This window comes from Somniosus microcephalus, chromosome 4 (assembly GCF_052327205.1).
Source record: "Somniosus microcephalus isolate GS21.2 chromosome 4, FLI_Smic_1.0, whole genome shotgun sequence".
In the NCBI taxonomy this organism is placed as follows: Eukaryota; Metazoa; Chordata; class Chondrichthyes; order Squaliformes; family Somniosidae; genus Somniosus; species Somniosus microcephalus.
The window spans coordinates 201242251-201269921 of NC_140990.1; the positions used below are offsets into that span (position 1 = coordinate 201242251).

Consider the following 27671-nt stretch of genomic DNA (forward strand, 5'->3'; position numbering starts at 1 on the left):
GTGATTTCTGTGTTTGTACATACTGTTTGCATGTACAGGGCGCAGCCCCTTTAAGACTGCGGCAAAGCGCGGGTAAACGCGATGACGTCATGCCGCTAATCACGTGACCACCCAAGCGCGGGAGAAACGTGATGACATCATGACGCCATCCACGGGACTGCCCTGGCAGTCCTCGTGGAGCCTCCGACCAGCAAAGACCTGTTTTCGTGGTTCTCCTGTATAGATCTCAACAAACTGTTTAAACTCGTTAGTTCTGCATTAAAACTTGTTTGTTTGATCGCCTGAGTCGACCTCAGTTCTTAGATAGGAATTTGGCAATTCCTACAATACAACAAGTTTGTGTAGGCCATTTCCATTCTAAATGTGGACATTGGAACTTATAATTATAAAAGTTGACAGGGTCAACAGAGGGTGGGAGGAGGAGAGAAGGAGGAGCTTGAAGGAAGAAAAGAAACTTTAATAATTGTGATAAAAGCAGCTGTAGAAGGTGAAGAAATAGGAGAGATTATGGCTGCTACCTGTACCAAAAGAATAGATTCTAAGATCTGCAGGCTATCGATTCCAACATAAATAAGACATTGGCCTAGAAATTCAGTATAGCCACGTTTGGGGCGCTACAGCATGGCGTTTGCTAACTTTTGCACCCGGCGCAACTTAGCGCCACCTTCGCCGAAATTCAGTTCCATCGCCCCAAGAGGTTGCTGCTGCGCTAAAGCAGGCGATGCACGACTATCATTAGGCGCTAAGCCGGCGATCCGGGGCGCAAATAATGAAGGCGGGCACAGCGCAGGTGCGGCAAGTTGCTCATTGAGGGCAGACAGTCAGGCGCCGGTCAGCACTTAAAGGGGGAGGGCATCCTTTGCCACTATCGAACCAAAGCAGTGCACAGCAGCACTCATGCCTCCCTCGCTGCCGCCCTGTCCTCACTCTAAAGCAACTCTTGTGCCTCCCTGCTTTCAGATGGTGACTCGCCAGGTGAGGAGGCGGCCCCTCAAGCTGGCACTGTGTCCGAGTCAGAGATAGAGGAGGAGGAAGAGGAAGCCAGCCCATCAGGGACACCCTCAGCCGAGGCAGCCCATGGCCACGATGGTGACATGTCTTCCCTGGAGGGGAGCAAGGGGGAAGGGTCGGAGGATAATGAAGCTCCGGGGACCAGCAGGCTGCAGCAATGCGGGAGGGGTGGGGAAGCTCGGCGGCCTTCTCCCCGGAGGGTGAGTGCGGCCTCCAGTCCTGCTATGGTGAGCGCAGAGGAGGTGCGGCTCCTAGCGGAAATGGACGCCCAGGCTGAGCACAGGCACACTGAGCTCATGGTTGCAGTGGCAAGGATGCCTGACTCCATAGAGTCACTGGCAAGGAGTGTGCAGGAATTCGGGGCAGCACAGGCCAGGAGTCTGCAACAATTCAGTGCAGCACAGGCCAGGAGTCTGCAGGATGTCGCGGCAGCACAGGCTAGGAGTCAGCAGGACTTCGCTGCTTCACAGGCGGCTTCCAGCCAAGTGCTCAGTCGTGCCGTGCATTCACTGGCTGCTGTCATGCAGACACAGACCAGGGCCACACGGGCACTAACTGCTGCCACACTCGCTGGATCGGCCAGTCATCGCCGGGGCACTCGCCGTGCCGCAGCAGCCCAGCAGTCTGTGCCTCAGCAGATTGCTGTGCATGCTGCAGTGCTGGCCCGTGCGCGGGCCAATATATCAGCCGACCAGGGAGTGCCTGTGATCTGGCAGGCTGGCAGCATTCCTGCAGCCAACACTGTCACTCCTCCATTGCAGCTGCCACCAGCTGTTGGACAGACTGCTGCCGCCCAAGCAGAGTTGCAGCAGTCAGCAGCCGCCCCTCCAGGCCCAGAGCTGGTCCAGGCCGACCCCCAAGGGCATCTGTCGTCTCACCATCTGACCCTCAGCAGCCTTCCCCCAGCCTTGCTGCAGCCACTGGGGTCCCATTGAGGAGGAGCTGCAGGGCGGGTAGGGGCCAGTCACGGAAGCGAAACGGATCACCCTCGCAGTGGAAAAAGTAGGTGTGGCCAAATGTTTTGTTTTATATATAAAGGCCGAGACTGGTGTATTTGTTTCATATATAAAGGCCGAGACTGGTGTATTTGTTTCATATTTAAAGGCCAAGACTGGTATATTTGTTTTACTTATAAAGGCCGAGACTGTTGTATTTGTTTTATATTTAAAGGCCGAGACTGGTGTATTTGTGTGGGGTTTCTCTCCATTAGTTTGTCATGTGGGAAGGGCACAGAGGTATCACAGTAAAAAAAATTCTTAAATCGCACTGTCCATGCTTTCTTTTGGAAGTCCTGGTTGCCCTGCTCGGCTGAGGGCTTGTGGAGCGGCTACATTCATCTTCTGCCATTGGCACAAGCCATTCCAAGAGGGGGCCTAGAACCGACTTGCAATAAGCCACCGACAGGCAGCCCTTGCACTTTCTGCCTCCCTCCTGTGCTGGTCCTCCTCCTCCTCCTCTGGTGGTCCTCCAATGTCTGTCTGCTGGCAGTGGCCGAGTCCTGCGGATAGCCAGGTTGTGCAGCATGCAGCACAGGACAACGAAATGGGAGTGTCGCTCAGGCAAGTACTGTAGGGCTCCCCCGGAACGATCCAGACAGCGGAACCGTTGCTTCAGCACGCCGATTGTTTGCTCAATGATGTTCCTGGTTGCTTGATGGCTGTCATTGTATCCCTCTTCAGCAGAGGTGCTGGGTGCACGGAGCGGGGTCATCAGCCAGGTGCACAAAGGATAGCCTTTGTCCCCGAGAAGCCATCCTCGTGGGTGAGGCTGGGCCTCGAACATGTCTGCCACAGAAGTCTGGCGCAGGATGAAGGCATCGTGGCTGCTGCCTGGAAAGCGGGCATTGACAGCTAGGATGAACTGCCTGTGGTCACACACCAACTGCACGTTGAGCGAATGGTAGCCCTTCCGGTTGTGGTAATCCTCGGCATTCTCTAGAGGTGCCCGCAAAGCCACATGCATGCAGTCAATGGCGCCCTGCACCATGGGGAAGCCTGCTAATGCTGCAAAGCCCATTGCACGCTCTTGCTGCTCGTCAACGGTCATGGGGAAGGAGATGAACTGACGTCTCCTTCTGAAAAGGGCATTGGTCACCTGGCGGATGCAACAATGTACCACGAACTGGGAGATGTTGGAAATATCCCCAGTAGCGGATTGGAAGGAGCCAGTGGCATAGAAGTTGAGAGCCACCATCACCTTCACTGCCACCGACAGAGACGTCCTGCTCCTCAGCTGTGGCTGCAGATCTCCGCGAAGCAGGTGGCAGATCTCAGTGACCACCGCCCTTCTGAATCGCAGCCTCCGAACACACTGCTCCTCAGACATGTTCAGATATGAGAACTGCTGGCGGTATACCCTGGGTGGGTAAGGCCTCCTTTGCCGACGCCTGTTGGCCCTTCTCCGTCTGGCCATGACTGGCACTCTCTCACAGCGTCTCTGAGCCCTTTGAATGCAATGGAGAAGCCCAACGTTTCCACCCATTGCAGCCCCCATTATATGTTTCCAATCAATGCTATGACACTGAAGTTAAAGACAAGTGCAAATCTATGGCCTGAAGCCACAAGTACCTGTGCGAGTGTTGAGCCAAACCAGAAAGCTCTCTACCTTTGTCTCTCTCCAAAGATCCGTCTCTCACAAAGAAGGAGCGGTGCAAAATGGCTGCCATTTATACTGCAGGAGGAGTCCCCTTTAATTAGTGCCCCCCACAGCGACTGGGAACCGTTCCCCTCGACCAGTTGCTAGGGGCGCCAGGCGCACAATAGGCCGGCGCCACTGAATTTGCGGTTCGGGGCGCACAAAGGGCGTTGCACCATGAAATGACGTCAGGATCCTGCGCGCGCAAAGGTTTTGCGCCGCCGCTAAATCTTAACAGAAGTTCCCGAGAGGCGCAGATCGCGCCGCGCCCAGGCGCTAGCCGCTTAGCGCCCCACTTCTCCTCCTAAGGCGCTAGCGGCTAGCGCAAACAACTGAATTTCTAGGCCATTGTAGTTAAGGAGGGGGAGTGTGAACTATTAGATGAGATAAACATAGTGAGAGAGGAAGTATTAAGAAGTTTAGCATCTTTGAATATCGATAAATCGCCAGGCCTGGATGAAATGTATCCCAGGTTGTTAACAATAACAACAACAACTTGTATTAATATAGCGCCTTTGATGTAGTAAAACATCCCAAGGTGTTTACATAAGAACATAAGAAATAGGAGCAGGAGTAGGCCAATCGGCCCCTCGAGCCTGCTCCGCCATTCAATAAGATCATGGCTCATCTGATCCTAACCGCCAATCTACTATCACAGAACCATCTCCTGAACCTAACAGAATTAGACACATGAAATAGGAGCAGGATCAGGCTACACGGCCCCTGGGCCCGCTCCGCTACCCACAGGGCCATGACCGATCCGAACCTAGACTCATGTCCAAAATCCTGCCCGCTCCCCATAACCCTTTACTTCTAGGAAACTGTCTATTTCTGTTTTAAATTTATGTAATGATGTAGCTTCTACAGCTTTTTGGGGCAGCATATTCCATGGACCTACCACCCTCTGAGTGAAGTAGTTCCTCCTCATCTCAGTTTTGAAAGAGCAGCCCCTTATTCTAAGACTATGCCCCCTAGTTCTAGTTTCACCCATCATCAGGAACATCCTCCCCGCATCCACCCGATCCAACCCCTTCACAATCTTATATGTTTCAATAAGATCGCCTCTCATTCTTCTGAACTCCAATGAGTAGAGTCCCAATCTACTCAACCTCTCCTCATATGTCCACCCCCTCATCCCCGGGATTAACCGAGTGAACCTTCTTTGTACTGACTCGAGAGCAAGTATGTCCTTTCTTAAGTATGGACACCAAAACTGTACGCAGTATTCCAGGTGCGGTCTCACCAATACCTTGTACAACTGAAGCAATACCTCCCTATTTTTATATTCTATCCCCCTAGCAATGAAAGCCAACATTCCATTGGCCTTCTTGATCACTTGCTGCACCTGCATACTAACCTTTTCAGTTTCGTGCACCAGGACCCCCAGATCCCTTTGTACTTCAGTACTTTCCAGTTTCTTGCCATTAAGATAATAACTTGCTCTACGATTTTTCCTGCCAAAGTGCATAACCTCACACTTTCCAGTATTGTATTCCATCTGCCAAATCTCTGCCCACTTACTTAGCCTGTCTATGTCCCCTTGCAGGTTTTTTATGTCCTCCTCACTCACTACTTTCCCTCCCATCTTAGTATCATCTGCAAACTTTGATATGTTACACTCGGTCCCCTCCTCCAAATCGTTAATATAGATTGTAAAGAGTTGGGGACCCAGCACTGACCCCTGTGGAACACCACTAGTTACTGATTGCCAGTCCGAGAATGAACCATTTATCCCAACTCTTTGCCTTCTGTTAGATAGCCAATCCTCTATCCGTGCCAGAATATTAACCCCAATCCCGTGATTTTTTATCTTAAGCAATAATCTTTTGTGTGGCACCTTGTCAAATGCCTTTTTGGAAGTCTAAATACACTACGTCCACTGGTTCCCCTTTATCCACCCTATATGTTACTTCCTCAAAGAACTCCAACAAATTTGTCAAACATGACTTCCCCTTCATAAAACCATGCTGACTTTGTCCTATTAAATTATGATTATCCAAATGTCCTGTTACTGTCTCCTTAATAATGGACTCCAATATTTTACCTACCACAGATGTTAGGCTAACCAGTCTATAGTTTCCAGCCTTCTGTCTACTGCCCTTTTTAAATAAGGGTGTTACATTAGCAGTTTTCCAGTCTGCCGGGACCTTTGCTGAGTCCAGGGAGTTTTGCAAAATTATTACCAATGCATCCACAATCCCTACCGCCACTTCCCTCAAGACCCTAGGATGTAAGCCATCAGGTCCAGGTGATTTATCCGCCTTGAGTCCCATTATTTTACCGAGTACAACTTCCTTAGTGATTTTGATCGTGTTTAGCTCCTCCCTCCCATAGCCCCCTGTTTGTCCAGTGTTGGGATATTCTTAGTGTCATCTGTAAAGACTGATACAAAATATTCATTCAGTGTTTTTGCCATCTCCATATTTCCCACCATTAATTTCCCGGTCTCATCCTCTAAGGGACCAATATTTACTTTAGCCACCCTTTTTCTTTTTATATAACTATAAAAACTCTTACTATCTGTTTTTATATTTTTTGCTAATTTACTTTCATAATCTATCTTCCCTTTCCTAATCAATCTTTTTGTTATTTTTTGCTGTCTTTTAAAGTTTTCCCAATCCTCTATCCTCCCACTAGATTTGGCTACCTTATATGCCCTTGTTTTTAGTCGAATACTATCCTTAATTTCTTTACTTAGCCACGGATGGCTGTCTTTTCTTTTACACCCTTTTCTTCTCAGTGGAATATTTTTTTTTTGGAAGTTGTAAAATAACTCCTTAAATGTACACCACTGATCATGTATCGTCTTACCCTTTAATCTATTTTCCCAAGCCACTCCACTCAATTCTGCTCTCATACCTTCATAGTCTCCTTTATTCAAGCTTAGCACGCTTGTTTGAGATCCAACCTTCTCACCCTCTAATTGAATATGGAATTCAACCATGTTATGGTCACTCATTCCAAGGGGATCCTTTACTAGGACATTTTTAATTAATCCCGTCTCGTTACACAGGACCAGATCTAAGGTTGCTTGCCCCCTGGTCGGTTCAGTTGCATACTGCTCAAGAAACCCATCCCTAATACACTCAATGAACTCATCCTCAAGGCAGCCCTGCCCAATTTGATTTGTCCAATTAATATGATAGTTAAAATCCCCCATAATTATAGATGCTCCCTTATTACAAGCCTCAACTATTTCCTGATTGATACTCCGTCCAACAGAGTTGCAACTGTTCGGAGGCCTATAGACTATGCCCACTAGTGTTTTTTCCCCCTTATTATTCCTTAACTCCACCCAAACTGTTTCATTATCCTGACCTTTTGACCCAATATCATTTCTCTGTATTACAGTGATTCCTTCCTTTATTAACATAGCCACCCCACCTCCCCTTCCTTCCTGCCTGTCCTTCCTGATCGTTAAATAACCTGGTATGTTTAATTCCCAGGCATTGTCACCCTGCAGCCATGTTTCTGTAATGGCCACAAGATCATACCCATATGCAGTTATTTGTGCCATTAACTCGTCTATTTTGTTACGAATGCTACGTGCATTCAGATAGAGAACTTTCAAATATGTTTTGTGACACTTAGTTCCTGCTTTTGCCCTTTTTATTACTTTACCTTTTACTCCATACCTTCTGCCCCTTCCTGACACGCTCTGGTTTTCAATTTCCCCACTGCTACCTAAGTCTATGACCTTCTCTGTTGTCATTTTTATTATTTGCTCTCTAGGAACCTCCCCCCCACTAGTTAGTTTAAAGCCCTCTCTACAGCCCTAGTTATATGATCTGCCAGGACTCTAGTCCCAGCACTGGCCAAGTGAAGCCCGTCCCAACGGAACAGCTCCCTCCTGCCCCAGTACTGGTGCCACTGTCCCAGGAAGCAAAACCCATTTCTCCCACACCAGTCTTTGAGCCATGCATTTAACTCTCTAATTTTATTTGTCCTAGCCAAATTCGCTCGTGGCTCAGGTAAGAGATTATTACCCTTGAGGTTCTGTTTTTTAATTTGACCCCTAGCTGCTCATACTCCTTTAACAGAACCGGCTTCCTAGTCCTATCTACGTTGTTTGTACCAACATGGACCACGACAACTGGATCCACCCCCTCCCACTCTCACAGGAGTATTGTAAGACAAAGCTTTGACACCAAGCCACATAAGAAAAAATTAGGGCAGACGACCAAAAGCTTGGTCAAAGAGGTAGGCTTTAATGAGCATCTTAAAGGAGGAAAGAGAGGTAGAGAGGCAGATGGGTTTAGGGAGGGAGTTCCAGAGCTTAGGGACTAGGCAGCTGAAGGCACAGCCACCGATGGTTGAGCAATTATAATCATGGATGCTCAAGAGTGCAGAATCTGAGGAGTGCAGATATCTCAGGGGGTTGTAGGGCTGAAGGAGATTACAGAGATAGGGAGGGATTTGAAAACAAGGATGAGAATTTTGAAAATGAGGCGTTGCTTAACTGGGAACCAATGTCGGTCAGCGAGCACAGGGTGAATGGGACTTGGTGCGAGTTAGGACACGGGCAGCCGAGTTTTCGATGACCTCAAGTTTATGGATGGTAGAATGTGGGAGGTCAGCCAGGAGAGCTTTGGAATAGTCAAGTCTTGAGGTAACAAAGGCATGGATAAGGGTTTCAGCAGCAGATGAGCGGAGGCAGGGATGGAAATGTGCAATGTTACAGAGGTGGAAATAGGCGGTCTTAGTTATGCCCCGGATATGTGGTCAGAAGCTCATTTCAGGGCCAAAAAAAAGGGAGGAAATTACAGAGGTTCTGACCATCATTTTTCAATCCTCTCTGGCTACAGGTGTGGTGCCGGATAGACTGGAGGACTGCTAACGTACCATTGTTTAAAAACGGAGAAAGGGATAGACCGAGTAATTACAGGCCAGTCAGGCTAACCTCACTGGTAGGCAAATTATTGGAAAAAATTCTGAGGCACAGTATTAATTGTCATTTAGCAAGGCACAGATTAATCAAGGACAGTCAGCATGGAGTTGTTAAGGCAAGGTCATGTCTGACTAACTTGATTGAATTTTTTGGAGGTGGTAACAAGGAGCATTGATGAGGGTAGCGCATTTGATGTAATCTACATGGATTTTAGCAAGGCTTTTGGCAAGGTCCCATATGGCAGACTGGTCAGAAAAGTAAAAGCCCATGGGAAAGTGGCAAGTTGGATCCAGAATTGGCTCAGTGGCAGGAAGCAAAGGGTAATGGTCGACGGGTGCTTTTGTGACTGGAAGGCTCTTTCCAGTGGGGTTCCGCAGGGCTCAGGGCTAGGTCCCTTGCTTTCTGTGGTATATATCAATGATTTAGACTTCAATGTAGGGGCATGATTAAGAAGTTTGCAGATGATACAAAAATTGGCCATGTGGTTGATAATGAGGAAGAAAGCTGTAGACTGCAGGAAGATATCAAAGGACTGGTCAGGTGGGCAGAAAAGTGGCAAATGAAATTCTACCCGGAGAAGTGCGAGGTAATGCATTTGGGGAGGGCTAACAAGGCAAGGGAAGACACAATAAATGGTAGGATACTGAGAAATATAGAGGAACAGAGGAACTTTGGAGTGCATGGTTTTATGAAAGGGAAATCGTGTTTGACAAATTTGTTAGAGTTTTTTGAGGACGTAACTAGAAGGGTAGATAAAGGGGAACCAGTGGATGTAGTATATTTGGATTTCCAAAAGGCATGCGATAACGTGCCACGTAAAAGGTTATTACACAACATTAGGGTTCAAGAGGTTGGGGGTAATATAGTAGAATGGATAGAGGATTGGTTAATGGACAGAAAACAGAGAGTAGGGATAAACAAATCTTTTTCAGGTTGGCAGTCTGTAACTAGTGGGGTGCCGCAAGGATCAGTGTTGGGACCTCAGCTATTTACAATCTATATTAATAACCTAGATAAAGGGACCGAGTGTAATGTATCCAAGTTTGCTGATGATACAAAGCTAGGTGGGACAGTAAGCTGTGAGGAGAACACAAAGACTCCGCAAAGGGATATAGATAAGTGAGTGGGCAGATGGAGTATAATGTAGGGAAATGTGAGTTTAATCACTTTGGTAGGAAGTATAGTAAAACAGAATATTTTTTTAAATGGAGAGAAACTTTCAAATGTCGGTGTTCAGAAAGATTTAGGTGTCCTCGTGCAAGAAACACAGAAAGCTAGCATGTAGGTACAGCAAGCAATAAGGAAGGCAAATGGCATGTTGGCCTTTATTGCAAGGGGGTTGGAGTATAAGAGTAAGGAAGTCTTGCTACAATTGTACAGGGCCTTGGTGAGACCACACCTGGAGTACTGTGCACAGTTTTGGTCTCCTTATCTAAGGAAGGATATACTTGCCTTGGAGGCGGTGCAACAAAGGTTCACTAGATTGATTCCTGGGATTAGAGGGCTGTCCTATGATGAGAGATTGTGTAGAATGGGCCTGTACTCTCTGGAGTTTAGAAGAATGAGAGGTGATCTCATTGAAACATACAAGATTCTGAAGGGGATTGACAGGGTAGATGCTGAGAGGTTGTTTCCCCTGGCTGGAGTGTCTAGAACTAGGGGGCATAGTCTCAGGAGAAGGGCTAGGCCATTTAAGACTTAGATGAGGAATAATTTTTTCACTCAATGTATTGTGAATCTTTGGAATTCTCTGCCCTAGAGGGCTGTGAAAGCTGAGTCTTTGAGTATATTCTAGGCTGAGATAGATAGATTTGTGGACTCTAGGGGAATCAAGGGATACAGAGATCGCGCGGGAAAGTGGAGTTGAGATCGATGATCAGCCATGATCTTATTGAATGATGGAGCAGGCTCGAGGGGCCGTATGGCCTACTCCTGCTCTTAAATTTATGCTCTTAATTATGTCCACAGATCCCTGAAGGTAGCTGGACAGGTAGATAAGGTGGTTAAGAAGGCATATGGGATGCTTTCCTTTATTAGTCGAGGCATAGAAAATAAGAGCAGCGAGGTAATGCTTGAACTGTATAAAACACCAGTTAGTCTACAGCGTACAGGCCTGATCACCATATTACAGGAAAGATGTGATTGCACTAGAGAGGGTACAGGGGAGATTTACAAGGATGTTGCCAGGATTGGAGAATTTTAGTTATGAGGAAAGATTAAAGTGTATAAAATTATGAGGGGCCTAGATAGAGTGGATAGGAAGGACCTATTTCCCTTAGCAAGCGAGGTCAATAACCAGGGAGCGTAGATTTAAAGTAATTGATAGAAGGATTAGCAGGGCGTTGAGGAGAACCTTTTTCAACCAGAGGGTGGTGGGGTTTTGGAACTCTCTGCCTGAAAGGGTGGTAGAGTCAGAAATGCTCGTTGCATTTAAAAGGTGCTTGGATATCAACTTGAAGTGCCGTAACCGACAGGGCTACGGACCAAGAGCTGGAAAGTGGGATTAGGCTGGATAGCTCTTTTTTGGTTGGCACAAACACGATGGGCCGAATAACCTCTTTCTGCGCCATAAATCTCTATGATTTCTATGATTAAAATGACAGGACCAGCCCACCGGCACTAACCCTGTTGGACTTACAAAGGGAGCAGAGGAAAGGTCTGCGGTTTTTCTGCTCCAATGTGTTTATAGACCATACTGTAGCTGTACTTATGGATGAAGTGCTGGTTCACTAACAGCAAATATTCAGGTCAGTGGGTTACAGAACAACTAAGATCCAGCCAATTGTGCAAGAGAGGAGGTGCACAGCATGTCAATACTGTGTCGGAAATCAGAAGAAGCAACAGGGAGATGCAAAAGAAATTCAGTGGCATCAAGAAAGCCATTGCGGGAAGTGACGGTAATGGGAATTATTCTGCACTATACCGCATCAGATTTTGTTCAGCCAGTAGGGTTGGAAGAGTCCTGCTGTATAGCCACAGATGACAAATATTGCATGCATTAGGGAAAAATGATTGAAACTGTCATCTTAAAAGCATGCAATATAAAGAATTGGGTTCAGCATTTATGAATGAATGACGCAATAAGTGATGGGGATTTGCAGCATAAAGCGTGAGCACGGTGCATACACAGAAAGACAGTATGATAAATAAAAATACTAACTGGCATTCATCAATTTTATTATGTGTGGCATGCCCACATTTCTAAGTGGCACAAAGGAACCATGGGGCAGATTGTACAAATCCGCACTCTGGGGCAGATCCTCGTACAATGGAAGTGCAAATTGAGGAATTCAGGCAAAGAGGTCAATTTTACAGCCATTAATTCTACTGGACTGGAAATCATGTGGGGCACTAAACCTCCACATGTAAAGCTCTGCAGCAGAAATGGTAATTTTTAAAAGTTACCCTTACGTGAGCAGTTTCAGTATAGTTAGGCTGAGTAGCACATATATATAGAAAGCGTAATCTTTGAGCCATAATAAATATTGTTGGCCACACCACACACCCATAGTGACCCACACTGTCAATTTCAAAGAGCACTACTTGGGTAATCTGGGATCCGGCGAATGGTTAAGATAGAATTACATTTAACCCGTCCTTGTCACTTTAACATCACCGCACAATTACTTCCCGTGGGAAAGTGATAGAAATAGGACAATCTAAGGTCACTAAGGCTAATTGCTGAGAGAAGTTTCTGTAGAATTGAGGATACATGTAAATCACTGGCTTCTGCCTTTGGGAAGAAACTAGATTTTCAAGGTCAGAAAAATCAGCAACAAGTGACTAGCTTGCTTTCTCTTTTTTTCATACTTTGAAGTGTGACTTTTGGGCTTTTGGCAGATACAAAAGGCTAAAGACGGAGGAAGCCCTAGAGGAGTACAAAAAGTGCAGGGGGATACTTAAAAAAGAAATTAGGAGATCAAGGAGGGGCCATGAAATAACACTGGCGAGCAAAATAAAGGAAAATCCTAAGATGTTTTATAAGTATATTAAGGGTAAGAGGATAACTAGGGAAAAAAGTGGCAATCTGTGTGTGGAGCCGGAAGATGTAGGAGGGGTTCTAAATGAATTTTTTGCATCTGTCTTCACTATGGAGAAGGACGATGTAGACATAGAAATAGGGCGGGGGGACTGTGATATGCTCGAACATATTAACATCGAGAGGGAGGAGGTATTGGCGGTTTTAGCAGGCCTAAAAATGGATAAATCCCCAGGCCCGGACGAAATGTATCCCAGGCTGCTGTGTGAGGCAAAGGAAGAGATTGCGGGGGCTCTAACACATATATTCAGGACCTCTCTGGCCACAGGGGATGTGCCAGAGGACTGGAGAACCGCTAATGTAGTACCATTATTCAAGAAGGGAAGTAGGGAAAAACCGGGGAACTACAGGCCAGTGAGCCTAACATCAGTGGTAGGAAAATTATTGGAAAAAATTCTGAGGGACAAAATTTGTCTCCACTTGGAGAGGCAAGGATTAATCAGGGATAGTCAACATGGCTTTGTCAAGGGAAGATCATGTCTGACTAATTTGATTGAATTTTTTGAGGGGGTGACTAGGTGTGTGGATGAGGGTAACGCAGTGGATGTGGTATACATGGATTTCAGTAAGGCCTTCGATAAAGTCCCGCACAGGAGACTGGTCAAGAAGGTAAGAGCCCATGGAATCCAGGGTGCCTTGGCACATTGGATACAAAACTGGCTTAGTGGCAGAAGGCAGAGGGTGATGGTCGAAGGTTGTTTTTGTGACTGGAAGCCTGTGGCCAGTGGGGTACCACAGGGATCGGTGCTGGGTCCCTTGCTGTTTGTGGTCTACATTAATGACTTGGATATGAATGTAAAAGGTATGATCAGTAAGTTCGCGGATGATACAAAAATTGGTAGGGTGGTAAATAGCGAGGAGGGTAGCCTCAGTCTGCAGGACGATATAGATGGGTTGGTCAGATGGGCGGAACAGTGGCAAATGGAATTTAACCCGGAAAAGTGCGAGGTGATGCACTTTGGGGGGACTAACAAGGCAAGGGAATACACAATGAATGGTAAGACCCTAGGCAAGACGGAGGGTCAGAGGGATCTGGGTGTGCAAGTACACAGATCCCTGAAGGCGGCGGAACAGGTGGATAAGGTGGTAAAAAAGGCATATGGGATACTTGCCTTCATTAGCCGAGGCATAGAATATAAGAGCAAGGAGGTTATGATGGAGCTGTATAAAACACTGGTTAGGCCACAGCTGGAATACTGTGTGCAGTTCTGGTCGCCACACTACAGGAAGGATGTGAACGCTTTGGAGAGGGTGCAGAGGAGATTCACCAGGATGTTACCAGGGCTGGAGCGCTTCAGCTATGAAGAGAGACTGGGCAGATTGGGTTTGTTTTCCTTGGAGCAGAGGAGGCTGAGGGGGGACATGATTGAGGTGTACAAAATTGTGAGGGGCATAGATAGGATGGATACTGAGGAGCTTTTTCCCTTAGTAGAAGGGTCAATAACTAGGGGGCATAGATTCAAGGTAAAGGGCGGGAGGTTTAGAGGGGATTTGAGAAAGAACTTTTTCACCCAGAGGGTGGTTGGAGTCTGGAACTCACTGCCTGAAAGGGTTGTGGAGGCAGAAACACTCACAACATTTAAGAAGCATTTGGATGAGCACTTGAAATGCCATAGCATACAAGGCTACGGACCAAATGCTGGAATATGGGATTAGATTAGACAGGGCTTGATGGCCGGCGCGGACACGATGGGCCGAAGGGCCTCTATCCGTGCTGTATAACTCTATGACTCTATGATGTGCTTGGTGCAAGACATTTACACATACAGTCCCAACCACCTGCACCGTCCACGCTTAGTATGGGCAGCCACCTATATCAGGCAAATGGTGCTAACCACTGCCATTACCATAGGAGTCAATTACAAAAGTATTAAGTGCACCAACTATTTTCAGCAATTCAGTAAGTACTTGCCCTGTACTTAGAAATTTAAAAGGGTCGGTGATTAAAGTTAAAATCAACCCTTTAGTCAGTCATTGTGCAGTGCAGCAGTGTCATTATTTATTCAAAAATATCTCCATATATTTATCAAAAATAGCATACAGAGCAAAAAGTGCTTTTATCTCTGACCTAAACAATTGTGGGGTAAATTTTCATCTGAGTCTTAAAATTAATAGATGCCATTAAATTATAACATACAAAGTCCTGAGACAGGAGCACTGAAGATGACAACTTAACCTCAAGTCTTTATATTTTTTGGATAGGTAAGTGCTTGGTCAGGGTACTAACTACCCAAATATCACAAAGGGGGTCAAATCTATTGCAGTCTTCTAACTGAAGGTGCATTTACACTGCAGTTGTTGTTCTGAGACAGCACTGCAGTTTGGCTTCCAGCAAGACAAATTCCTGGTTATGCTGACTGTTTCTTGCAATAGCTGAAACTCAAACTGTTCTGTTTAGGAGTGAGCTGCACATGCCTGGATACATGTGTGCTGAGCTGTCTCCCAAAAGTTATAAATTTAAATGTTTAGAGAACGGGAAGCAAAGAATCCCAGCATTTACATTAAGGTTAAGTAAGTTTACAAAGTGGGGTGGTAAGCAATGGATCCCCTGAGCAGTTTCCAGACCAGTTTTGACTCCGCATTGGACCTACGCTCCATGCAGTATCAAACTGTAGTGGCATGAGACTACCCCTGCAAGGAGTCTCACTATGCTTCACTCTGATGTCAGGGCTTCCACCACAACTCCAGTGGGAGTCCAGCAGAAAACAGCAGGGAGCCAGTTGCGCCGCTTACTGTGACATTCAAGCCAACCTTGTAAGCGGAAGAACCTCATCATAAGACAAATAATGCCAATGGAACAGCCTTGAGCACAGGGAATGCCTATGCAGGGAATTCTCATTTCTCTGGCTTAGTTTGGACCTGGCATTCGACTGGAGGCCAGTACGTTGAATGAGATGAGCTGTAGCGTTCTCCAGATAGGCAGAACTGGGCTCTGCTGGGAAGTCTGGAACCCAAAGGGCAGGATTTAAAAAAAAATCAGATTAGTTCACGAGAACCAAAGGGGACAAGGGAACATGGGTACTACCCCAAACACCCCCTCCCCTCCCCATTCCCCCACCGGTAGGCAGGTACTGGATGTTCTGCCTGCATGGGGCTTGCAGGCGCGTGAAATGTGCTCAGTGTTACAGGCATCTGCCAGCTCCATGCAGATGAGGTGCCCTCTCACTAGCCGCACAAACTCAGATAGAGTCAGCACTGGAAGGTGCTACTGGTGCGATCCTGGCATGACCGCTGGGGGTCGCATCCTACTTGCATCTTTTTTTATTTATGCCTGTTAACTACCAGGGGTGAACATTTCCCCATGCAGTAGGTCTAATTAAATCATAACTGGTTTTTATAAACAGGTCTGCAATTTCACTACAGCTAGCCCAGAGGAAATCTTCCCCATACATGGCATAAATACAATTCTAAAAAAATAAAGTAAAAATAAAATAACTTTAGACGTACTGTCATCAAGGAAATCCTCTTCTTCATCTTCTTTCCTCAATCGTCTTTTTGTCTCATCATCATAAATGAAACTCAGTATGTTTGCTGGGCTCTCACTCTCCATATGACACAGCTCATTCAGCCTGGTCCCAATAGCCTGTCAGAAAACCAGTATCATAGCTTCAGAGGAACAATTTAAGCATTTGCATGTAGATAAGGGCTGTGCAAGCAGTAAACTATTTAAAAATCTTGATTCTAATTTGTATAGCAACATACTGTGTTTGGTACACAATCACACTATGTGCATGGTGTGATTGAATGTAGGATCATACACAATATTCTCCACATGGTTGGTTCCTTCTCTCAGCTGGGCCATCTGGGAGATGCTGAGTGGAAGGAGGGAAAATTGAAGGACAAAATGGAGATTGAAAGGGAACATGACTTAGGTTGGAAGATCAGAAACTGCATACCCAAAAATTATGGGTGTGCCGTCTCTGATCTTCCAACCATTCATTTTAATTGACAAAGTGTCAATTAATGAGCCGGTGTTACCAGCTACTGCTATCTTGGACATGGCTTTAGCTTTAACAGGGCCCTGCATTCAGAGTTATAACACCACCTTCATCTCTTGAGGCTTGAACAACTACAGTCTGACGTCACATTTATTCCTCCCACTTACAGGAACATAACAGATTAGGTTATTCAAAAAAACACCATATAGAGTCACCAAGAGGAAGCAACATGTCGAGTCATACCCAAATGCAAGTTAAACAATGTAACACTTTGGAGCACTTTATTTCTATTTAGTGTGGACTACGGGTAAGAGCCATGCTAGTAATACCTACAAGGCTTCGGACCAAGAGCTGGAAAGTGAGATTAGGCTGGATGGCTCTATCGGCTGGCACAGACACGATGAGCCCATTGGCCTCCTTCTCTACCATAAATTTCTATGATTCTATACCACTGGTAGCAAAATGCTTTACAATGAATCTGTAATAGGCGGAAGTATACAGAATGTTATTTCTGTGCAAGGTGTGTGGGACTTCATTGTGTTCAAAATTTGTACAGGAGCCTCCTCTGCTAATTACAGAAGGCAATTCTATACCGTGAAGAAGAAATTCTTCTTTGAATTTGGTTTCGACAGGTGGATTAGAATTCTGTATATGCTTCAGTTACATTAAATGGTATAATCTCCCTTTTGTTTGAGTTGGTTAGGGGTACAAGACAAGGGTGCCTGCTTTCCCATTGCTCTTTGTAGTGGTCTTGCAATCTCTAACAATTATCAAAAGGGTAGACCCTTACATTCAAAGCATAGGTTGAAGAATAAAAGATTATTTTATATACATATAACATTGTTATTACAGGATCCTCTGCCCTCCCTCCCATAATTGATGACATTAATTCTGGATTGTAATCCATTACAGGATACAAATTTACCCAGAGGTGGTCAGTAAAATCGCAAGGAAAACATCACCTGCTTACACAGTCAAGCTGTGGGATGTAATTTAACCTGGTCTCCTAAAGAGATGGTCTAGCTGGGCATAATCATTGTCCCAAACTCAGTTTATTGGAAATTTGAATCTCCAAGTTACTAGCTCATATTAGGGAAGACCTTGGACCATGTAAAGTTCTCTCCCTCTAATTATTAGGTAATATGAACACTTTCAGGGTGAATATAATGCCCAAGGTGGACTGTATTTTAATATGATTCCTCAGGGGCTGAAACACATTTGTTATTGAGATTAGGCAGCTATTCCTGAACAGCTTTTAGGAGTAGAAACCCTTGATTAAGCATATACATCATGCAGCGGACAAGCAGAGGGGTGGATTGGGCCTTCTATATTCAAAATGATACGATTGGCTATTTATACATGACAGTGGGTTTGCCTAATGGCGAGCGTGGGCTGGCTGGAGCTGGAGAGGAATGCAGCATCTGAAGTCACATCCTTTATGAACTTATTTTATGCTCCTATCACAGGCTTCAAGCTGTAAATTGGAATAGTACACTGCTTTCGTAAATACTGCTTGTCTATGATCTGGTTGAAGACCGACTTGCCATATTCCATGGCTGCGTCCTTAAGGGGCAATCCTTGTTTCAATATAGATCATGGGCCAATAATGTTCCACAATTTGGAAGACAGTGTCAGATGTGTTAGAAAAGTGTATGAAGGGGGGCTTTTTAAATGATTACAACAGACAAGTTGGAATTTCAAGCTGCCCCACAACCAAAGTTAAAAGTTCTTGCAGCTTGGAGGGATGTTAAAGGAGCACTTTTAGGGCCTATTGAGCATTTGGATTGGTCAGAGTTTAAAGATCTTATCCAACAAGAAACCAACAAACTGCAAGAAATCAACAAGATATGCAATAAGTTGGGAGGTACTATAACTTAGAGCAGCCAAAAGATTTGGGAGAAGGATCTAGGGATTGAATTCATTCACTTCAAATGGTCAACAATTTGAAGTAATGCCTATTTAGCATTGTATGAATGGGCCAGAAATTCGTCTTGGGCGATGACGCAAAACCGGCAGTATTGGATTGGCCGCCCGTTATACGCAGCTCCTGATATTCAGATGCACTGACTGCAAAGGAACTGAATATCAGGAGCTGCGCATAATGGGCGGCCGATCCGATACCGCCCGTTTTGCATCATCGCCCGAGACGAATTTCTAGGCCAATTAGTTTAATTTACTTGATGATCATACAGATTCTATTATACCTAAATTGAAAGGCTAAATTGGGCTACTTGTCAGAGAACAAGGGTTGGTGTTGTGATTCAGAAGAAGGTACTCATCACGTATTGTGACACAGCTCTTTCTGGGAGATTGTGGTGGGTGCCTTTCGAAGAGCATGGGATTTAACTATTGAAAAAGGTTCTAAAATATGTTAAGATTACCATAGGATATGAAAGCTCCATAGCGTTCCTTAAAAATCATTGGGCGCAAAATTTGGATCCGTAGTGCCCATAGAAATCCAAAATAACGTCCACAGCACGCAGGCACACTTCAGGTGCGAGTCGCGACGGACGATATATTGGTGAGGGCGTTAGTGTGCACGCAGTGAGCGTCCACCGGAAGTATGCAGAGTAGGCAGATCATGGCGTCATTCAGCGTGCAACGCTGTTTTGATGCCACGCTGCCATTTTGGAGCTCAACGCCCTCTCTTAAGCTCGCACATCTGAACACGGCTCAGCAGCAGGAAGGATCCCCCACCAGCACTATTTAAACGGATCATCAACTACTTACAGGTTAGTTGCTGGTTGATTTCTTCTGGCTATTGCTGCGATTGTACAAGTGTGTGGTGCTTTCTAGAGTTCTTTAAAGTTGCTAAAGTCTACAGGGAGTGGTGTGGCAGATGCTGAAGGACTTTATCTTGACTTCAAGGCTTCTGCACAAACCACTTTCTCTGAGACATGGGTGCAGTAGTAGGCATTCCCCTTGGAATACAGCATGACTGGGAGAATGAGCAGAGACAACACAGAGTAGGGTAAGCTGCTCAAAGAGGGAGAAAGAGGAGGAGGAGGAGGAGGAGAAGGGGTCTCAGCAGGAGGCCATATCCACCCAGCGTGTTCAGGGAGCAATTCTCCTAGCTGAACCTCAGCGAGGAAGTGTGCGTGAGATGTCTGCGCTTCACTAAGGAAGTCCTCACTGAAATCTGCCACCTGCTGCAGCCACAACTGCAACCTCAGATCAGGGCGAGGATTGCACTGCCAGTGGCTGTGAAGGTGCCCATGGTCATGAACTTATATGCATCGGACTCCTTCCAGGCTGGAGTTGGAGATATTTGCAACATCTCGCAGTTTGGTATCCACTGTTGCGTAAGGGAGGTCACTGAGGCTCTCTATTCCAAGAGAGGTGACTACATTTCATTCTCTCTTGCCAGCGAGAAGCAGGCAGAGTGGGTACGCGGCTTCACAGGGTGCAACTGACTGCATGCATGTCGCTTTGCGGGCGCCACATATCAACTCTGAGATGTACCGCAACCAAAAGGGATTCCACTCGCTCAATGTCCAGGTGGTGTGCGACTATAGCCAGTGAATCATGCAGGTCAATGCCCGGTATCCTGGCAGCAGTCATGATGCCTTCATTCTGCAGCAGTCCACTGTACCATCTATATTTGAACCACCACGACAAACCAGAGGGTGACTATTGGGCGACAAGGGCTATACTTTGATGACATGGCTCATGACTCCAGTCTGCAACCCATGCACACGTGGGCAGCATGCTTACAATGAAAGCCATGCTGCCACATGAAATGTGATAGAGCACACCACTGGTGTGCTGAAACGACGCTTCTGCTGCCTGGACTGCTCTGGAGGAGCCCTGCAATACTCAGCAGAGTGGGTGTCAAGATTCGATGTGCTCTGCTGCACAACCTCGCCATCATGAGAGCACAGCCCTTGCCACTAGCTATACGGCAAGCAGCCGAGGAGCAGCAAGCTGAGGAGGAGAAAGAGGAAGGGAGGGGGCTACCTAGACAGCCCCTTTCCTGCTGGGCTGTCCGTGAACAAATCAACTGTAGTGCCAGTAAAGACAACCCCAATACCCATTCACCAACAGTCCCACACCTTCCCTTCCCTCTGTTACTGACCATTACAGCATTTGCAAGGTCAAAATGCAAAAATAAAAGCCAACACAAAATAAACATTCCAAACTAAATTTATAAATGAAATCATGCCATATTGCAAACAGATGTCAACCAATCACTCTTCTGCATTCCCTTAGTACCTGTCCATATGTGCCTTTGCCTGTCATAGTGCTCCTACGCAGTGCTACCCCAGTGCTGCAGCATGGCTGGTGGAAGCTGCTGACTTTCAGTGGGGGAGGCTGCAGATGACCTTCGAGGATGACCTCGAGCAGCTCTGGGCCTAGAAGGACTGCACCATCTCGGCATGGGCGGCAGCAATCTGAGGTGGTGGGAGGACAAATGCTGTCATCCTGACGGAAGATAGCAGATTCATACTCCATGGAGCCACTGCCACTCCCCTGGGGAGTGCCTCAGCAATCCTAATAATCTGTTGGAAGACAGATTGCTGGACTGCTGTGACACCTTGCAAGCCCCTTTGAACACTGGTATCCACAGCCATGATGGCAGCAGTCTGAGCTTGCATGGCAGTAAGCTAACCACCTTGCATGACAGAAGTCTGAGCTTCCACTGTAACACCCAGACATTAGGCGGCTTCTGTATGTGCTGCAATGGAAGCTGAGACATCGGCCATCAGATGCTGTATCATGGTTGGGTTCGCAAGTGTGCTAATGGAGTTGGCCACCACTTCCGTGCTGAAAAGGATGGGCTCCAAGCTCTGCGCCAAATTAGTGCCAGACCCCTCCACGCTCGACATTGCATGCGGGCTTTCTGGCATGCCTGCCAATGCACCAAGCATTTCATTCTGCATACCCATCAGCCTTCTTCTGTAGCCTGCCCTATCAAAATGCTCATCTGAGTCCTCTGCAGCAGAACTCATGTGCGACCTCACCCTCCAGTGAGCTGGCCCCTCCCTGCACTACCCTTGCTCCCTGCCCTGGCACCTCGTGCCAGGTGTCTCACACGTACAGATCCCGCCTCTAAGCTATCCTCTGAATTACGCATAGTGTCAGCATCTGAGCTGGTGGCTACGAATGTGAAATCGAGTGATGGAGTTTCTTCATCATTGCTGTCTTCTTGCTCTTCCACCTGTTGCTTTTCCACCATTGCCTGACCAGGTTGCACTTCTTGGGTATCTGAAAAGAGAAGGACATTAGGGTAGGGTTGTGGTGAGGGGGCGGGGGGGAAGTAAGAGGTGCATGCTTACATCATCTGCAGCTTGCAAATCAGAAGAGATTGTGGGATGAGGGGGAAGTGGGATGCGAGAAGGAGGATTAGGTATGAGGATACCGTCGTCTTCTTTCGTTTTAGCCCCGCTGCTGGCCACAGCATCAGCAATGGCAGTTCCAATGACGGGTAAGGGCATGCAGCCACGACTGTCCCCACCGCTTAGCTCCTGCTGCCTCCGATTACACTCTACCTTGTCCTGCGAGAGGGAAATGTGTCAGTGAATGTGGTGCAATTTGTTTGGGTGATGTGACTGTCATGGTTGAATAGCTGGCAGTGTGTGCAAGATCTGAGATGTGGGTGTTAGGCTTGCAGCAGTGCTAAGTGTGTGAGGCTGAGGAGAAGCTATGAATGTCACGTACGAGTCCTGATTGATAGAGATTGTTGGTAGATGAGTGATGGAGGTGTGGTGCATTGAGCAGTTGCTGAGGCTGGTGGTGCAGTTGGTGGGATATGGGATTTGAAGATACATTCACTGTCCTTGACCACTTGTGTGAGGTCATTGAACTTTTTGCAGCATTGCATCCTAGTCCTCGGCCTCAACTCCTGGCACCAACCGACACGGCTATCTGGTCCCACTGCCTTCTGAGAGTTTGTCTGGAGGGCCTCCTGGCCCCTTGTGGAAAGAGTACATCTCTCCTCCTCTCTACCTCCTCCACCAAGGCCTCCAGTGCCACGTCCTAAAATCTTGGAGCCCGCTCTCTGCCATGTTGTGCCATTATTCAATCTTTTTCCACTTTACAATGTGTTCCACAATGGCTTCCACCACCAGCTCTAGCCACAATGCACCTCCCCTTTAAGAGGTGCAGGCTAGCTTTAAGAGGTGCAGGCTCTCAAAATTTTGGGTCTCCTGCTGAAGCATGCAGCCAATCAATAGCGCGTTTAGCACTGGCTGCACACTGCAATCATGTAAATTAGCAGGCAGCACGAAGTTGAATGTTGTCATTTCTTTAGTATCAAAGCATTTCAAATCCATATGAAAAAGGTTCTTCTCATCATGAGATAAGACCTTCTATCTTCAATTTATCTACAAAGGGAAAGAATCTATCTATTTACCTAGTCTATCTCTCATCATTTTGACCACCTTCATTAAATCCCCCATCAATCTTCACAGTTCAAGAGAATACAAGCTTAGTTGCTTTAGCCTTTCCTTGTAACTCAAGGCCTCTCCTCTCTGGTGTTTTCTTGGTACATCTGCATTGTACATTCTCCAGGGATATTATATCCCTCCTATCGGCAAGAGCCCAAAACTGCACACAGTAATCCAGATATGACCTAACCATCATTTTGTAGAACATTATGAATATATTAGACATACACTGATTAGTTTTGAATTTATCTCATTTTTTTTGGAGATGTTATTACTTGCCAAAGGTTCCTTCCTTACCTCACCCCACTGACAGAAATGTTTTGCTGCCTTCCACTGTAATTTCTGATTACGTTTATTTCCAACCACAGGTGATCTTCCTCGTGACAAACCCTTTTTGGCTATACTAACATGGTGTCCCTTCATCCACTCTGGCCAGTTTCCACGATTGCATCGATGTACAAACCGGGCACACTCCAGGAATAGCGTTGCCCTTGATACCACCGGTGCTTCCTAGGTTGAAGGAACAGTAAAGAAAAAATGATCATTCAAAGAGAGATATGCAAATCAAAGTAATCAATAAAATACATTATACTCTTCGACTGAAATGCTAAGCAGGTGTAAAAAATGTGTTTTGCCATTGCTCACTATACCCTGTGTGCAATGGGTGAAACAAAATGTTTCTATAATACATTTCACATTACCTTTTTACAGATATTTAGAGTGAACTCTAGCAGTTAACAGCTCATTAATACCAATATGTCTAAGCCTTATTTAGTGCATTACATGTTTAGATTAAGCATTTAAATGCTTTGTAAGGACATGAAGCACATAAAATTGAACAGAACTTCTCAAGAAATTTTATACAACCCGACTTCCTTCCTAGGCCAATATCTACCATTGATGATTTTCATGTAAAATGTGGAGCTGCAGTACTGTAATTTTATTTTGCAGCCCAAAGTTGAGACTGGCACCTTGATCTTCTCACTCCTCTGAAGCTCCAAAACAGTTACTCAACAAATGAATAACTGAAGGATTCCCATTTTACAAAAGTTAGAATTTTAAAAAATAATGCAGTTTGGAAGCCACTCTTAAATTGCAACCAACATTTGAATTGTATCTCGTCTAGACTTGAGTTTCTCTTCAATTTATAGTTAAAGGCATTCAGCAGGCCTGCTACAATCTTTCTGAACTATTTGATCCAACCAGTTAAACATCAAAGTGTTGGTGATTCAGCCACCAACTTTCTAGTTTAAGAAGGAAGTGTAAATGAGATGGGAGCAGGAAGTTGCAAAGGAACAGAGGCAGATTAAGTCAGAGGGCAAAACGGTAGCAGATGAGGTTCAATGTGGGGCAGTGGAAGGTCATCCACTTTGGATCTGAAAAAGACAAATTGAAATATTTTCTTGATGGTGAGAGACTAGGAACTGTGGAGGAGAAAGGGATTTGGGTGTATACAAACAACCAAAATGCTAGTGCACAGGTACAAAATAGTAATCAAAAAGGCTAATGGAATGTTGGTCTTTATCTCAAAGGGGCTGGAATACAAAGGAGAGGAGGTTATGTTTCAATTGTACAGAGCCATGATCAGACCCCATCTGGAAAACTGCGTTTAGTTTTAGGCACCGCACCTCAGAGGAAGGAAATATTGGTCTTGGAAGCGGTACAGCGCAGATTCACCAGAATGATACCTGGGTTTTATGGGTTAAATTAGGAGGACAGGTTGTATAAACATGGCTTGTATTCCCTTCAGTTTAGAAGGTTGAGGAGTGATGTAATCAAGGTGTTGAAAATTATTAAGGGATTTGAATGCAGAGAAACTATTTCCTCTAGTGGGGGAATCCAGAACAAAAGGGCACAATCTTAAAATTAGAGCTATGCCATTTAGGAGTGAAATCAGGAAAACAGTTTCCACCACACAAAGTATAGTGGAAATCTGGAACTATCTTCCCCCAAAAGACTGTGGAAGCTCGATCAATTGAAATTTTCAAGACTGATACCAATAAATTTTCGTTAGGTAAGGGCGGCAAGGGATATGGATTAAAGCCAGGCAAATGGAGTTGAGGTACAGATCAGCCATGATCTAACTGCATGGGAGGAACAGATTTGAGGGGCTGAATAGCTTACTCCTATGTTCTTATGTTTCTACGTAAATGCCTGTAGTGAGCTTTTCAAAAAATAAGTAAAACCGAAGCAAAAAAAGCTTCAACAAAATATTTTTATAGGGCAAATGTTAACTAATCTTTATCTTCTAGGTTTCAATTAGAATGAAAAAGTGGCATCTATTATATATTAAAATTGCTGAGTGGGTCACAGCATTCCACTTCAAAATGCATTGAAAACCCTTGTTGTACTCAGAGACTAGGGTCCTGAATTTAAATAAAGGAAACTATGATGGTCTGAGGCGCGAGTTGGGTAGGATTGATTGGGGAATGTCACTCAGAGTTGACGGTGGATAGGCAATGGCAAACATTCAAAGACCGCATGGATGAACTACAGAATTTGTTCATCCCAGTTTGGCATAAAAATAAAACAAAAAAGGTGACTCAACCGTGGCTAACAAGGGAAATTAGGGATAGCATAAGTTCCAAGGAGAGGACATATAAATTGGCCAGAAAAAGCAGTAAACCTGAGGATTGGGAGCAGTTTAGGATTCAACAAAGGAGGACAAAGGGATTAATTAAGAAGGGGAAAATAGAATATGAGAGTAAGCTTGCAGGGAACATAAAAACTGACTGTAAAAGCTTTTATAGATATGTGAAGAGAAAAAGATTGGTGAAGTCAAGCGTAGGTCCCTTGCAGTCATAATCAGGGTAATTTATAAATGGGGAACAAAGAAATGGCTGACCAATTAAATACATATTTTGGTTCTGTCTTCAGAAAGGAGGACACAAATAACCTCCCAGAGATGTCAGGGAACATAGGGTCTGATGAAAGGGAGGAACTGAAAGAAATCAGTATTTGTAGGGAAATTGATGGGATTGAAGGCTGATAAATCCCCAGGGCCTGATAATCTACATCCTAGGGTACTTAAGGAAGTGGCCCTAAAAATAGTAGATGCATTGCTGATCATCTTCCAACATTCGATGGAATATGGAACAGTACCCATGGATTGGAGGGTAACTAATGTTACCCCACTATTCAAAAAAGGTGGTAGAGAGAAAACGGTGAATTACAGACCAGTATGCCTGACATCAGTAGTGGGGAAAATGCTAGAGTCTATTATAAAAGATGTAGCAGAGCACTTGGAAAACAGTGACAGGATCGGACAAAGTCAACATGGATTTACAAAAGGTAAATCGTGCTTGACTAATCTACTGGAATTTTTTGAGAATGTAACTGGTAAAATAGATAAGGGAGAACCAGTGGATGTGGTGTATTTGGACTTTCAGAAGGCTTTCGATAAGGTCCCGCATAAGAGATTAGCGTGTAAAGTTAAGGCACATGGGATTGGGGGCAAGGTACTGAATTGGATAGAGGACTGGTTGGCAGACAGGAAGCAAAGAGTTGGAATAAACGGGTCTTTTTCCGAGTGGCAGGCAGTGACTAGTGGGGTACTGCAGGGATCGCTCCTTGGACCCCAGCTATTCACAATATATATTAATGATCTAGACAAGGGAACTAGATGTAATATCTCCAAATTTGCAGATGACACAAAGCTGGGTGGGCGTGTGTGCTGTGAAGAGGATGCCGAGAAACTCCAGGATGATTTGGACAGGTTGGGTGATCGGGCAGAAGCATGGCAGATGCAATATAACGTGGATAAATGTGAGGTTATCCACTTTGGTGGCAAAAACAGGAAGGCAGATTATTATCTGAATGGCAATAGATTGGGAGAAGGGGAAGTGCAGGTGCAGCAGGCGGTTAAGAAGGTAAATGGTATGTTGGCCTTCGTAGCGAGAGGGTTTGAGTACAGGAACAAGGATATCTTGCTGCAGTTGTACAGGGCCTTGGTGAGACCACATCTTGAGTAGTGTGTGCAGTTTTGGTCGCCTTAGCTGAGAAAGGATGTTCTTGCCATGGGAGGAGTTCAGCGAAGATTCACCAGGCTGATACCTGGGATGGCAGGAATGACGTATGAGGAGAGATTGGGTCGATTGGGCTTATACTCGCTGGAGTTTAGAAGAATGAGAGGGGATCTCATTGAAACTTATAAAATTCTAACAGGACTGGACAGACTAGATGCAGGAAGGATGTTCCCGATGGTCGGGGAGTCCAGAACCAGAGGTCACAGTCTAAGGATAAGGGACAGAAATTAGGAGGAATTTCTTCACCCAGAGAGTGGTGAACCTGTGGAATTCTCTACCACAGAAGGCAGTAGAGGCCAATTCATTAAATATATTCAAGAAGGAGTTGGGTATATTTCTTAAGTCTAAAGGGATCAAGGGGTATGGGGAGAAGGCAGGGACAGGGTACTGAATTTGGATGATACGCCATGATCGCATTGAATGGCGGAGCAGGCTCGAGGGGCCGAATGGCCTACACCTGCTCCTATCTTCTATGTTTCTCTTTCTGTGTCAGGAACCGTCTATGGAAAAAAAAACAATGGACCTGAAATTGCGGTTGGAGGCTTCCCGCGGGCGAATGCCTCCGAACTGTAAGTAAAACCATACTTACCTGATGGCCCCGGACCTACAAAGACTCGTGCTCCTGGGCCTGCAGGCGTAGGCCTGCAAAAAGGCCCACGTATCCCAGGGGCTCATGCGGTTTGCAAGCGTCCCTGGGGTCATGTGGGCCGACCCAACCAATCAAAAAGGGGGATTCCCATTATGCTTATG

General features: G+C 45.7%; 1 protein-coding gene across 1 annotated transcript in view; it reads right to left on the reverse strand.

The window, feature by feature from the left end:
* unc80 (unc-80 homolog (C. elegans)) overlaps nt 1-27671 on the reverse strand; it is a 378796-nt gene that overhangs the window by 222980 nt on the left and 128145 nt on the right. The window contains exons 24-25 of the mRNA XM_085984208.1: nt 23194-23406; nt 16020-16155 (exon numbers count right to left, since the gene is read on the reverse strand). Coding sequence (XP_085840334.1) covers nt 16020-16155; nt 23194-23406 — 349 coding nt within the window. The remainder of the gene's footprint in view (nt 1-16019; nt 16156-23193; nt 23407-27671) is intronic.